This window comes from Malania oleifera, chromosome 7, assembly GCF_029873635.1.
Source record: "Malania oleifera isolate guangnan ecotype guangnan chromosome 7, ASM2987363v1, whole genome shotgun sequence".
In the NCBI taxonomy this organism is placed as follows: Eukaryota; Viridiplantae; Streptophyta; class Magnoliopsida; order Santalales; family Ximeniaceae; genus Malania; species Malania oleifera.
Window position 1 is genome coordinate 30715582 of NC_080423.1, and position 15671 is coordinate 30731252.

General features: G+C 33.8%; 1 protein-coding gene and 1 long non-coding RNA gene across 3 annotated transcripts; one reads left to right on the forward strand and one right to left on the reverse strand.

The window, feature by feature from the left end:
* Nucleotides 1-810: 810 nt before the first annotated feature.
* Nucleotides 811-6337, reverse strand: LOC131159717 (glutamate decarboxylase 1). 2 transcript variants are annotated; one of them, XM_058114846.1, is made up of 7 exons: nucleotides 6131-6337; nucleotides 5795-5993; nucleotides 3300-3506; nucleotides 2710-2924; nucleotides 2310-2563; nucleotides 2127-2179; nucleotides 811-1454 (listed from the first exon to the last, which is right to left on the reverse strand). In XM_058114846.1, the coding sequence occupies exons 1-7, from the start codon at nucleotides 6214-6216 to the stop codon at nucleotides 960-962; spliced, it is 1509 nt and encodes a 502-aa protein (XP_057970829.1). In that variant the 5' UTR covers nucleotides 6217-6337; the 3' UTR covers nucleotides 811-959. The 2 variants fall into 2 exon arrangements, with proteins under 2 accessions (XP_057970829.1, XP_057970828.1); XM_058114845.1 differs by having other exon boundaries at nucleotides 3300-3500; nucleotides 5789-5993; nucleotides 6131-6294.
* LOC131159718 (uncharacterized) lies at nucleotides 3366-6389 on the forward strand. Its single transcript, XR_009137856.1, has 2 exons — nucleotides 3366-3506; nucleotides 5795-6389. It is a non-coding gene; the product is annotated as an uncharacterized LOC131159718 (long non-coding RNA).
* The last annotated feature ends 9282 nt before the right edge of the window (nucleotides 6390-15671 follow it).

Sequence of the window (15671 nt, forward strand, 5' to 3'; positions counted from 1 at the left end):
TGAAGCAAATATAAAGTCATTCAAAGTGCACCCACATTAGAAATCATGAAGACAAGGATGATGTCTTAGTGGTTCTTCCAAATTTTAGCATCTAATCCCCCCATTTGTTTCCTTGTAGGGCTTCTATGTGCTATTTCATAAGAATAGAATTTGTGTCAAATGTCAGCGCTTCTCAATCCATAAGTTGTGCTAAAACTAAATTTAGATTCTAAAGAAATAAACATTTTTGGGCAATTTAGAAAGGAAGCAACAAAAGCTAAAATTAAACTAAAGAATTAAAGGTTTGTGAGCAATTTAAAATGAAAACAATAAAAAAGAATTAATTGTCCCCACGGCCATGACGCGGTGGAAAGGTATAAGTACGTAAGAAGAAGCATCGGGGGTTCAATTCCAGGTAAATACACTCATGAAACCAGCAGTACCTCTGGATGGTGAGAATTTACTCTGTGAGCCAGCGGGGACCATGGATGGTGAAAATTCGTATTTTTGTGGATTTAGATAAAATGATGTACAAAATTATATTTTATTTCATCTAAACACAAATAAATTCAAATCTAAAATTTAAAAGCGGAGGAACCCTCCGTCCACTTAGGTATGTCTAAGACAGATGAATTACAAAATCCCAATGGCCAATATTTTCTAAAGATCATGGAATTGAAATTTGTAACATTCATTGTAAGGCAATCATCCAAGACCACACAAAGAAATTTAAAATCCCACGGTACATATAAGTAACTTTCCTACACACAAAAATTAACAAGCACCCCAAACAACACCCAAATTAAGGGGGGAAAAAAAACACTCATCATATACATACAATGCTCATTCCCTTAATTTTATTAAAATGAAAATGTATCTCTATTGCCAACTCATTAAACCAGAAAACGATTAATTAAGCACCAAGAAACTAATTAGAATGCACTGTAAGTATTTATAGACCTTTGATATATATGATATATCTAGCAAACACCATTGGTCTTCTTCCTGTCCGAGACAAGCTTCTTCCAAGCGGCCATGACCTCCAGCTGCGTCTGGAGAGCTGTCTTCTTGGTGGTCACGACGACGCCGTTTTCCTCCGTCTGGACTTCGGCGGAATCCGCAGACGTCTTGGCCATGATGCGGGCGGGGAGGGTGTCGAGATCGTGCAGGACTTTCTCGATGTCGATGACGAGGCGCTCAGCCAGGGTGCGGGAGAAGTCTTCTCTGATGACGACGCGGAGGACGGTGACGTGCTCGGCGTCGGGAGGCATGGTGTACGCCGGCACGATCCACCCGAAGCGGCGCAGCATCTCGGAGATCTCGAACTCGGTGTGGCTGCTGTTGTCTTTGAGGGAGAATGCCACCAGAGGGACGCCGTTGTCCTTTGACACGATGTTGAAACGTCCTGTCTTCTCCACTCCTTGCTTCAGCACCAATGCGTTCTCTTGACAGTTCTCCATTATGTTCTTGTATCCCTATACATATCACAGTATGTTCTTGTAATTGTGTGCATGCATAATCCTCCCACTTTATAATAAATAAAGATCGAAATACATATACAGAAATGTTTAACGTCCCGATTGAAAGTTGTTTATCGATCCCCGTGAGTTCCCGAGACACGCCCAGGATCAGATTTTCAGATGCAAGATGCATTTTAATTTCTTGTATTTTCAAAAAGATTAAAATTTGAAATTTGAAATTATTTATATTTGAAGAAAATATAGTATAAATTTATATCAAGTTGGCCCAAACATCAATATATATAAATTTATCACTAATTAATATTCGAAATGAGAGCTCAAACACAACTTGACATCATTTTTAAGTTATGGGGTTAGCTAAATCTAGCAATAAGATTTTATTTATATATATATATATATATATATATATATATATATATCAAATTAGCTAGAAAACGCAACTTAATGCAATCTATTCATTTATCAAATAATGAACAAGAAGTCGAATGGCATTACACAATATAAGTTTTTTATTATTATTATTTTGTGGGTCTAGAAATTTTAAACGGGCTCTGAATGATGAACATATATATATATATATATATATATATATATATATATATATATATATGCATGGCACCTAGTTGTAGCAAGTTGATCAGAGTAGTTTAGTTTTGTTGAACTCACCTCATAACCCAAGCGGATTAGTTGATAGTACTGAGCGATAACTTGGCTAGACCCTGCAGCAGGTACCGTTAATTAGGCAATTAAAATCCATTGTAAATATATAAATATATATATATATATATGAGAGAGAGAGAGAGAGAGAGAGAGAGAGAGAGAGAGAGAGAGAGAGAGAGTATATATTACCTTTGGAGAAGTTGAGGGTGAAGGTGGGTTGATCAGCACCAAGATAATTGATGTGGAAGATGAGTTCGTCAGGCAAGTCGTCTTTGCTGCGCCAGATGACCCATCCGATGCCGGCGTAGACCAGCCCGTACTTGTGGCCGCTGACGTTGATGCTCTTGACCAGCGGCAGCCTAAAATCCCATTCCAGCTCTGGGTACAGGAACGGCGCTATGAATCCCCCGCTGGCTGCGTCCACGTGGATTGGTGTCTCCCATCTACATACACGTTACACGTACGCATAGCAGTAGTACACGCACCCACCCCATCAATTATCACATCATATATACATTACTTAATTCTTTATACTACTAGTATAGAGAGAAAGAGATGAAGGTAGATAGCGTTGTAGCTCGGTAGGTACCCAGTTTGTTTGTTTTTCTCTATGAGAAGATCGTTCAGGAGTTTAACATCTTCGAATTCGCCATTAAGGGTGGATCCCAAGATGGCAGCCACGCAGATGGTGTTCTCGTCGACCATCTCCACAGCCTTCGCAGGGTCCATTACGTAATACCCATCCCTCAGCTTCACCTCCTTCAGCTCCACCTCAAAATACCTTGCGAATTTCTCCCAGCATACCTGCATTCCATTTTTACAATCATAATTCATTGATTAATTAAAGACACCAGCAGCAAATGATTAATTGATAGTTCCAAATTGTTAACTAATGCGAAGAAGAAATCTATCTAATACAGCAAAAGTATAATTGAATTGTTTGAAAAACACGAGATCTCATGGTCGTGATTCTTCTTGTAGTCACTGGGCCTAGCTAACATGCATTTACCTGACTATATATCATAATCAATGGGCCCTTTGCTCATAACCCCATTGCAAGTTACAACATATGGATGGCCCTTCTACGTCCATTTGGTGAATCTCATGAGGTTAATATTTATCTTTCATCGATTTATAATAGAAAATTAGGAGTAGGCATGCATGCAGTAAGAAATATACCTGAACATTGGCACCGGTGACGATGTTGGGCTTGTCGGTGGACTTCCCCTCTGCTTTGCGTTTGTTCTGCCACTTCCTCTTGAAGGCTAAACCCGCCAGCATAATGGCCTCAGATGAGCCCACTGTTCCCACCCCTACTGCAGTTTCTGAGTCCCCCAGCGGCGCATTGAATAGATGCGCTATCATATTTACGCACCGATTCTGCAAGTACATTCCCAATATCAATCAAGGTAAAAAATAATAATATTGACCATAATAGTTAAGAACAGTGTCCAATTAATTAATTAATTAACTGGTGTGTAACTATTGCATGCCTAGATAAAAGAAAATGCCAAAGAATTTACTTTTTTTTTTTTTTGAGAAATAAAATGAAGCATAAAGGTAGTAGGTGAAATGAACATTAACACTAGATAAGTTTCTTGAATAATTATTTATAGTACAGTTAAAATTAAATACTCATTAAGCTTGAAGTAAATTAGTAAAACACTTATCAGAAAAACAAATGCCAAAACAATTGGCCCTCACAACAATTCATAGAATTTTTAAGAGATGAAGAAAAAATATTGACAATTTTTTGTCGAATAAAATTAACGGTATTCCTTAAATAAACAAATAGAAAAACAATTTGTAAGGTCTTTATTAATTAGTATACATGGGCTTTTATATTCTTTTTTTTTTTTTACTATTATTTCTACAAATGAAATGACAAAAAATAAATAAATTCGTTATTTTCTTATATAAGAAATTATTTATAAAATATCATTACTCATAATGGAGCCGTGAATTGCGGTTGGGTCCTGGGGGCTGGGGGTGGAACGGACGATGACTATTACAAAAGGAAGGGGCGGTGAGCGGCGGGTCGCGCAGTCGCGTCGCGCAGCAGCGATCATGCGACCCAGTTAGTGTTATTATCGGGACACGTTGAGTTGTCCACCACCAACACCGCGTTGCGGGGCCACACGCTCAATCAATTTATTCAACTACCAAAAAGAAAATAAAAGATTGCCATAAAATATAAAGAACAAAACGCAGATTTTCAGATATTTTTTAAATCATGGCGTCTTGCCGGATCAAGAAGACATTTTCCAAGGAAAATTGGGGATGACGTCGTATGAAGGTCCCCATGATCCAATCCGCTCCTCTGCGCTGGTTGAACCCTCTAGAAACACCAATTTTCCTTCACTGAGTCAAGGGTCAATTACTTAGAAAAAATATATTCTTTAAAAATAATTTTCAATTTTTTTGCTTCCAAAAATGTGTGTAATAACTTAAAGTTGGATAATTTTTTAATCATTTAAAAATAATAATAATAATAATAAATATGTATATATCAATTAATTTAAAAATTTAAATTCTAAACAACCTAAATAGATGCACCCCCCTGACAAGGAATTTAAGGGAAGAAATTAAAATTAAAAATTAAATTTATCTCTTAAATAGATTAAAACTTAACTCAATATTCGACGCATTAAAGTAGATTTAAATGAAATTAATTTTTATTTTTATGAAAATACTAAAAATCACAAGTTCATGACATCTAAATTTCACATGCCAGCCGAAAAAAAAGTACGAAAGATCAAGTCGTACATGCTTCCATCGATTACAGTTACACTATCAAGGATTAGGGGTAGCAAAATGGATCGAAACCCGATGGATAACTCAGGACCCGTCCATTTAAATTGGGTTCAGATTTAATATAAGCTTACCCGCTTAACTCTAATCCGTTCAATTCCGACCTATTTATGATCCAGTCGAAACAGTCCACTAACCCTTTTTACCACGCCTATCAAGCATTCAGTAATGAATAATATGATTGTAAATTTTTTATTTTTTTTATTAAATAATTTTTCATTTCACGTTATTCAAAATTTATTTCATCAAATAAGTTACAAGAAATATAAAATACTTTTGACTTTATGTTAGCTAGTGCCTACCAGTCCATTAATATTAAGACTTCCTAGTATGGTGAGGATATTTCCATGAGTAATAGTTTTTATTTTTCTTTTTTTTAATAAGACATAATATCTAATCATGTGAAAGACAAATTTTCAAAACATAAACAACATCGACTAACATATAAATATAAATATATATAAATTTTATAAAAAATTAGCATTAAATATTTTAAATATTCATATATGTTCTAAAGTCATAAAGATGCATGTGCATTTGCTCTGAAGGTCAAATATGGCCAAGTGCCATGGCTAATTAAATTAATTTTAATATGTAGAAAAATAAATTATTTTACAAGCATATGGTATTTTTATTATTTCTAAAAATTATTTTTAGCGATTTTAAATTAATGAATAATTCAGTAAATTAGTGTTCTTTAAGGACAAAAATGTCCATAATTCTCCCAATATGTATGAATAAGTCTGCATTTTTTTTCCCTAAATATTAATATTAATGTGAGGAACTAATTAAATAAATAAATATAAAATAGAAGTAAGGAACAAAAAATTAATGGAGGGAGGAAGAATGGGAGATGCCTGAAGTTCGGTTGTGACGGGGTACTCGTCCATGTCCACATAGTTCTTGTTAATGGCCGCCATGATGAGCTTGTCGCACTCTGGTTCCATCCATGTGGTGACGAACGACGCCAGGTTCAGCCGCGGATTCCCGTCCAGCATCAACTCGTCGTTTATTATCTGGTACGCCGCCTCCTTCGGTATTGAATTCTCCGACATCTTGAACCTGCACTCTCCGGCCACGGCGCGCCGATCAATTAATTCCATCACCGTCGAATATATACCCCCCCCCCTCCTTTTTTCTCAATTTAAAAACAAACAAAACTACAGGAAGAATCAATTAGACAGTGGATCGTTAGATACCTGGGAAGCGAAGCTCGGACATATCGAGAAGCGAAGGTGGAGTGGACGGAGACGTCGGATTCCGATGCCGTCTTTGAGAGAACCATGGTTGATCCAGAAAAAAATAAAAAAGCAGAGAGAGAGAGAGAGAGAGAGAGAGAGAGAGAGAGGATGAGGAGGCTTGAACAGCAGACAGGCCTAGTGGCAATTCTATATGTAGTGGCTGTCTGCTTTTCACATCTGTTGTAAACGATTTGACTTTGATACTCAATAATGCATTAATAAATCATAATGTCTAATGATATTTTGTAGAAGCGGAAGGACAAGTTTAATTGTAGAAAATAAATTAATTTTAAGTTTTATTTTAAATTTTTAGTTTTTATAAATTTTAAAATATTATTTTTCCAGTTTTTTGTAATTATAAAGTTGAGGGGTATCATTTTTATAATTATTTGAAAAATGAAATGTCACGCCCCAAAGGTTTAAGGTGCGACTTCCTATAATAATTGTACAAGTGACGTAAGAAATAGAAATAATGAAAATAAATAAAATTTCATAAACTTTTATATTAGAGTATTAAATAATCGCATTACAGGAGTATCTCTAATATCAAAATTAATATTCTTAAAAATTTTAAAATATAAAAGCATTTCCGACTAGTACTATATTAGCATTTATTCTAAACTGCTCTCTCTAATCCCGCTCACGTGCTTGCTATGTCTAATTCTCAATATGCTCCTCAAATGTTAGAAATTTGAAATGTTATTATATATTTATAATTATTAAAAAAAATAAAAAATAAGAAAATTAAAAATATTTTTCATCTGCCCTAAACTAATTTTATTCTTTATTGGTTTCCATTAATTGACTTTCTCCCTGACAGGAAGTGCAAGAAAGTATTTACTCTGCCTTCGTTTGTTTAATCGAAGTGATAATATTAGAGTTTTTGATGTTAGATCTTAATTTATTTTTTAAAAATTTATCAGACCAAACAAACATGGAAACATTTCTAATTTAGTAAGTGAAAATTTAAAGATACCGCTTTTTAAATTTTTTATTTATAAAAAGTGAAAATGAACAAAACCCAACACCCAAGTGGTTAAAATTAAACTGGTAAATCTTATTTTTATCTAACATTCAATTTTATTTGTTGTATAACATAAATATATGAAAAGAAAAGTATTTGTATTAAATTAAAAACTTTGATTTATGTAATTGCTTACCAAATTTACTAAATAGTTATGTAATTGGAAAAAGTTTAAAATTAAAAAGTGATACATATTTTTTAAATATTAAATATTAAGTAGTTAAAATAATTCAATACTTAGATTCAATGGTCAATCTAAGTTAAATTTAAAATTATTTTATGTGAAAATCATACTTGAATTTAGTTTTAAGCACTTAACAATTAATTTTCATCAAATAATCCAATGCATCTATCATGAGTATCTTAAATATAATAAACAAATCCTTATTTGGTAAAAGAAATTTTTTAATTGGGCATCCATATGTTGTTCTCCTTGTTAGAAAAATTCCATAAGAAAGATCTTCAATATTTTTTTTATGAGGCATGATCAAGTAAAGGTAAGGAAAGAAATTCAAAATATACCTTTTGGTATTTCTACTAAGACAATTGAATTTCGATGCAATTAGTTTGTCTTTCCTTCTATTCCTATTGATCCAGTCCCTATCATGTGAAAAACCACTTGATCTTCTCTTCCGTTACTCTTATTTTTGGCTTAGTGATAATGATTCTATCAAATTTGATTATTGAGTGGTGAGAGGGACTAATTAAGAGCCCTTTATATAAAAATCTATATGTGATTCAATCCATCAAAGAGTCATAAACACATATATGACATTTCCCTTCTTCCAAGGTGAATGTACATTGATTAAATATAATACATTTCTTAATGATACACTAATTAAAGAGATTCATAACTTTGGTCAATACATGACTTTGGTCATTGTATCTTACATACTAATAAATAAGACACTTAACTGCCCCCACAGGCATGGCGCGGTGGAAATACATCAATAAGTAAGGAGTATCGGAGGTTCAATTCGGGATAGATACACTCACGGAACCAACGGTACCTGTGGATGGTAAGAGTTTACTTTATAAGCCAGCAAAAATTATGAATGGTGAGAGTTTTCTGTGAGCTAGCGAGGACCGTGTATGGTAATAGAGATATATCCTGGGGGTCGGGTTGGTCGAATGTCTAACTGATGCACAGAAATCGTATCTGCATTCCAGACTTTACCCTGATCAGCAGGCACACACACTATTTTATATATGGGTTTTACATTCTAGGTCGAAGGACTATTCCTTGCAAATCTTCATCTCTCAAACCCCTCTTTATTAACAACTATGGCCACTCCAGGTCCTTGTATAATTTTAAATTTGGAATGTAACAATTGGTTTTGGTACTTTCCATCTCAAGTTTTACCATCTTAACCATTTAAATGTTTTTTTTTTATAGGTAACAATTAGCTTCTAATAATTTTATGTAGATATATATGGATTCAAATATTTTTCAAAAATAATATTTTTATTTTGAATTTTAAATAATTATAAAGATATTACCTTATTAGCGAACAAAATTTTCATATACGTACAACGAAATAATTATTTTTAGATTTTTATTTCTTGTTTAAAAAACTTAAAAGCAATACGTCTTCTTTGTAAAAATCTAAAAATAAAAGCTAAAAATAATTTTACACAATTAAACAAATCTTAAACACCCTAAAATCTTATTGAATTGAAGAATTGTAAGATCAAATATTTTATGTTTTATAATCATACCATTTCTCTGTTGTCATTTTATTTAGCAGATAATATGAATGGAATAGATATACAAAAAATGTAGTTTAATTATTTCTTATTACAAACAGACTCATAAAATATTTATATTATTTTTTATTTTGTAGTAATAATGCAATGTTTTATAATTAATTTCTTAAATTAATATGTTTCTGCAGCAAATCAAAAGTAACGCACCTTCTGTTTCGTCCTTTATGCTTTTTGACAAAGCCTTTTCCTTTCCTTGAATTTAACTTGACGCAAAAGTTTCAATCGCACCCACATCTTCTTATCGACGTATGGACCCGTTGATTTCCCAATGCAAAATTTGTAAGGAAAGCTTAATTTCCAACCAAGTCGTCTACAAATTATAAACCATAAACTATTTAACGACTGCCTGCGTGACACGTGTTATAAGTACTATTCAAAGTCACTTGCAAAATTTCCTTTTTCTTTTTCAGGAGACAGCGCAGTGTGGGCCATTTGAAATTTATGCAGTAGCAGCCTAGCCTAGCCTAGTCAGCTGCCCGAACCCTAATAAAGTTGACGGAGGTGGTGACTGGTGGGGCGGCGATGGAACAAAATGGGAAGCTGCCTTCCTAGTACATTTACATAAATGGAAATAATTAATTATATTAATTTATGAATAAAAAAAGTAGGAGCAGGTTTCATGCATGCAGAAGAGTGCCGCGATTGGCGCCGCGGGCGGTGGTTTGTGTTGCCGCGGCCACATCGCATGCCCCTGCTTTGACACTGCCAGCTACCTCCCATTGTTTATTTACTATATGTGTTCTATACACTAAAAAGACAAAAGGCTTCTTAAAGTTTTAGCTTTTTTTATTAATCTCTCTAAAATTTACTTAATATATCAATCTCAAAAGATTCCACAATAAGCGCGGGCAACAATACACTAGAATCTTGAACCTTCTTAGTCACCGACTCTGATACTATATTAGATTACCTCTTTATCTAAAAATTTAAATTATTAGACTGTGGGCCAACAATGTATATCAAATTTTAACAAAACCTTCGATACGAAACTTTAACAAAATTTTCGAAGTTCATCTTAAAGGAAGTTAATATCTTTTTGTAGCTGAACAGATGTTAGTGTCTTTTGTTCATATTTGTGTTTTACTAAGTGAAATACTATTGTCGCCTCCCTCCCCAATATTTATTTTTTTTATGTATTAAATGGTAATTTTGTTACTTGATTTTTATTATGAAATGATAAGTTTATTTTTTCTTTTTTTTTTACTTTTTATTTTTACTTGTAATGGTGAAAATAAATTAATAAATTAGTTGTTATTTTAATATATGAACAATAAGAGCAAGCCTTTATACTTGCAAAGTTTAAGTCAAGAGGTAAATTGTCATTCACCATGTCTTTGGATATACATTTATGTAAATTTAAATAAAATTTAACTTAAAATTGTACAATATCTTTATTACATCTATCAAAATTCAAATACATCCATGCTCCTAAATATTATTTTAATGTATAGAAAATAAATGTATGGTGCTTTTTTGGATGTGCAAATAGCACCTCTTTTATTCGTTATAAGGATGAATTGTCCGAAATGAAAATATTTAGAAAGAAATTTATGAGTTGCTTGGGCTTAGTTTGGTTGATACGTGACACGACAAAGAATGAAAATATTAGAAAATTGAGAGAAAAACCATGCAATATCACCGTCAATATTTTAAAAAAGTAATAATAAAAAATGAAAACTCAAAAATAAAAGTTAGTAAAAATTTTGGTTAATATTTTTACAACAAAAACATATTAAAAACTTGATTAAATAAATACTCTTTTTTTTTTATCCTCCATCAAATATCAATTAAAAATATGATAAAACTAATGATAACATTAAAATAATACAAATTTTAAAATATGATATTAGAAATAAAACATATTATCATTATTTTACCTAACTATTATGTTTAAAAGCTTAATTTTAATACTACAAGAACATTAATGTTAGGGTAAAAAAGGTTAACCTCTCCTAAGGTTTGGTGAAATGATAATAACCTCTCTTAAAGTTTCAAAAATTTTAAAAACCTCTTTTGAAATTTCAAAGACCTCCCTTAAGATTTGTCAAAAAAATACAAATATTCTCTTATATTTTGCAAAAAGACAAGCTTTTTAAAGCGAGGTCTGTGTCTTTTTCAAACCTTAGGACATGTATGTTACATTTTTGAAACCTCAAGGGAGATCTACAACATTTTTAAAAACTCAAGGAAGGTATCTATATTTTTGTCAAACCTCAAGGGAGGTGAATGTTTTTTGTCTTTAGTATTATTGTACATGACAATTGAAAATAATAAAATATTCCCACTATTTTTTTTTCAAAATTTTAAAATTTATGGATACTTTTATTTTAATCATTTTATTGTATTTTTTTTTTAAAAAAATTAAGTAAAAAATGGATGATTTAATATACAAAAGTCAATTTTCATAATAAGGTTTCAAAAATTTCGGCAGCATGCCGTTTGTAAGTTGGACGTTTTCCCATAAAACTTGTACCTAATAGGTTCAAATAAGCAATTTATTGATTCAGTTCAAGGCACACAAGAACCTATATCTACTACCAGCATACAATTCACATCCAGTGCATCTGTCATGTAGGAGGCATTCTAGACTACGCATGCAATCAGGTAGCACAATTAAACAAGCAACAGAACTGCCAGTATAATATTAAAATTATGTTTAACATACCTTCTAATGAGAGGAACCACCTGCATCATTTGGTCAAGATCGATGCATCATTTCTTCGAACTACACTTGCCCGTTCAGAATTGCGGCGAGTGTGGTTTCAACAGTGGAGACCTTGTCTTTCAATTACTGGTTCTCTGTCGAGACGTTAGACATCATGTCTTTCAAACTCTGGTTCTCCATCGAGACGTTAGACACCATGTCTCTCAATTGCTAGTTCTTTATTTCCATCGTATGCATCTGCTGAACCATCTCGTCCGCCCGAGACTCGGCATCTCAACGTGCTCGTTCTATCTTAGCACGAGCTACCGCATCCATCAAAGATGATGTTGTTGGGGCAATGTATCCACTTCCAAGACCTTTCACCCAACCCTCTGCTCATTCCCCAAGCACTTAAGCCATTATCTAGTAATATATTATTTTCTAGCTCCCCTCTGCAACAAGTGCATCCCTCAACTCGACCATCATCGCCTATTTTCAATCATGAAAATGATAAATAGGAATAAATAAGAATACAACTTCGATGTGTTGAATAAATTTATAAGCTAAATATTTTCTTTGACGTACATGTTTGTCCTACGCACCGTCGCACCACTCCCCTGAGCGCTTTTGATGTGTTCTCTGATAAAGATTTGGCAGCGGCTCCTCTGCGCCCGTCTCGTGATCACACTACATTATCATATAAAACATCATTACTATTAATTCAGGTAATGGTCAAACAGTCTAATATATCTCAATTACCCTTTGATGATTTACGAATAACTTCGACCCACCGTAATGCGTTGTAGGGAGTTTGCTACAATTTGCAACATTTTTTTTCACATATAGCCTATGTAAGAACCCGAAATATGAAAAATGAGTTTAAATATTAAGAGAGGGGAAAAATTGGAAATTGCCGGGGTCAAAGGGCTATAAAGGAAATTCTCATTTCTTCCAAGCTAAGCAAACTTAGATTTTTATCTCCCTCTCTCTCTCTCTCTAAACCTCTCCCTACTCCTTCTCTATAGAATTCTTCGCCGATTGTTGATGGAATCGGAAAATGGAATCTACCACGAGGATCGTGGAAGGATTCTCTACAACTTCTACGGATCGGAATCTCGTTTCGGAGATTTTTGGATTTCAGCATAAAATCGATGTAAGGCTCGGTTTTCAATTCTGATTTAGTAGATTTGTAGGTAACTGTCTTGTGAACATATTCTGTACTGTGATTTGTAGGTTTTGGAACTCGGTTCGCTGTTTAGGGACCTTGGAGTTCGGTATTTGCTTACGGGATTAAGGTAAAGGGAACTATGTTTATATTGGTCATTTTTTAAATCAGACTCAGTGGAATTGTGGTCCACGGTCCTGTGTGTGTTTTAGCTACTCATTTGGGGGGATCTAACGGGGAAAACTATGGGTTTTTCATTATTACAGTTTTGGGAAAAAGGGGACGATGGGCTGAATCTCGGGTTTTGTTGAAAATCGAGTATATGTGTGATTTATACTGTGATATTGGAATGGTCGTGCCTTGACTTTGTTTAAACTGTATTTGTTTGGAAAATGATGATTTAGATTACCAAATGAGTGTGGTTTGTTTGGTTATATGAGCATGCATGTGTCTGTGATATGTTGAAATGCTAGTAGGAACACGGTTCTGAAATTGTCCCAAGTACTGAGAGTGTCCGACTTTATATCCGAGGGCGTGTTATCGCTTGCCATGTAGGCAAGAGTGTCCGGCTCTATATCCGAGGGCGTGAGCCTATTTTGGCAGATCAGGCCGAAGGGTGTGGATCCACCAGTTTTGCACCGGTACGATGCCATGGGAGTCGGGAACTAGCCATGTGCCGGTGGTGCGTGTTCATGGGTTGGCTACGGGCCAACACCATATGTCGCGGGCTGGCTTCAGGTCGAAGAGTGTGACGACACTGAGGATTACAGATCATGTGTATGTGTTGTGACGAGGCTGCATATAAATAGCCGCAGTATATGTGTGTGTATGCACTGTGTAAATTAGTACTGGAATGCATTTAACTACGTGTATATTGTATCATGATAACACTCAAATGTCACACACCGATATAATGTAAAAACCCCAAAAAGAAATATAAAAGATTAGTGGAATGATTTCAAAAATAATAATAATAATAATAATAATAATAATAATAATAATAATAAATAAATAAATAAATAAATAAAATAATTAATTAATTAGAAATTTAAAATTTTAATTAAATTAAAATTTTTAAAAATAATAATTAATTTTATTTTTATTTTTATTAATTAAATGAATTATTATTATTAATTAAATAATAATACTATAATATACATTATATATATATATATATATATATATATATATATGTATAAGAAAGAAAAAAAAAACAATTAAAGCTTCCTTCCGGAAGCATCTAAAATTCAGCATGCCCTCCCTGTTTATCTTCTTCTTCTTTCTTTTCTTTCTTTTCTTTTCTTTTCTTTATTCTGTTTCTCTGCAACCTGCAATCTCTCTCTCTCTCCTCACGTTCTCTCTCCCTCTCTCCTCGATTTCATGACGGATTTTCGCCCGATCAAAAATCCGAAGATACCACTAGACTCCATTCGCTACTGCCATCATTTCTACCGAAGCAGATCGGTGGTAAAAGCGGCGTAAGCATATTCCCTAGAGTAAGCCATTTTTCCCTTTTTCCTTAATTTCTTGTAAAATATAAGCCCAATTGACGAACGGACACCACCACGAGAATCTAGGGATGATTCTCTACAAGTCTAGTGGGACAGAATTCTCGTGGGGGTGTCGGACCAAAACCCCAAATTTGGGGTGCGGCGATTATTAAGGAGCTTATTTTTAATTAGTTAGCATTAATTTAGAAATGCTAAAATATTAAGCATTTGGAACTGAAATAGGATTTCTGAAATTTAGGGTCCGGGTGAGCGCTGCGGGTGTAATTTTGGGACCCGTAGGCAAAATTTAGAAAATTAAGTAGGGATATTAAATAATGGTTTAAATATTAATTTGAGGTATATGGAGCCTAGGGAAGGCTAGATGAGTATTATTTTAGAGAAATAAATTAATTAATCTGAGGAAAATGTAAATTGCAGGAGTTAAATTTCGGGCGCCAAGGGCGTGAAATTTTGGGTCCTAACGAATTTCTTAGTGGTCAGGTAAGGGAATAAACTAAAGCAGTAGTTTTCCATACAAATTATCATTGATTATGAGTAAATTTATTTTCAGAAAAGCATATGTTATATTGTGTATTACGAATGAAATGTACGATTGAGAAAATACTGCTATGATGATTAAAATGTATATGTATGTATGAGATGTAAGTAATTCACGATTTTAGAATATAAAGTATGACTTTTAACAGCATATGTGTGGCATGAATATTATGATGTGAAAGATTTTACGAACAAAGCATGATTTCAGGTATTATGAAAATATGAGTTATGTTGTGATGGTTTTGACGATTATGTGATTAATGATGTATTTTCAAAATATATATACCTGAAACAATTTTGGCGCAAGGCCATATATTTATGTTATTGGCACGAGACCGTATTTATGTTATTAGCGCGAGGCCATGTATTTATGTTATCGGCACGAGGCCGTATTTATGTTATTGGCGCGAGGCCACGTATTTATGTTTTCGACACGAGGCCGTAATTACTATATTTTCGGCACGAGGCCGTAATGATGTTATATATATGATCATGTATTATATGTTATCACCACTAGGATGTCAGTTTAGTTCAATTCAGGGGCTCGGTACCGTAGCTATATGTGTAGATAAGATATCTACGACAGATTAGTGCTAACCATCCGACAAGGATGTGGGAGATAGATAATCGATGTGGCTTTCAGTAGAGTGTGGACGTCCACCTGACAGTCCGGACCAGGGTATGGCAGACTCATCGTACTTACAGACATATTTGATTCGACAGTGGTCGGCCAGCCATTGTTGGGTCCTACCTTCGGGCTGCACAACCTGTCATGGGGGGTAATACATGACACCAGCTAGCTATTCATCCTGGATTTGTTTTCAGTACTACAGTTATAACAAATGATTTTA

Excerpts from the sequence above, each read along its gene's own strand:
- LOC131159717 (XM_058114846.1), bottom strand. The coding sequence starts at position 6,216 with ATGGTTCTCTCAAAGACGGCATCGGAATCCGACGTCTCCGTCCACTCC. Across the intron at positions 3,507-5,794 it reads AGTACCCCGTCACAACCGAA|TTGCAGAATCGGTGCGTAAA; the intron begins CTTCAGGCATCT and ends TTGGGAATGTAC. Across the intron at positions 2,925-3,299 it reads TCACCGGTGCCAATGTTCAG|GTATGCTGGGAGAAATTCGC; the intron begins GTATATTTCTTA and ends AATGGAATGCAG.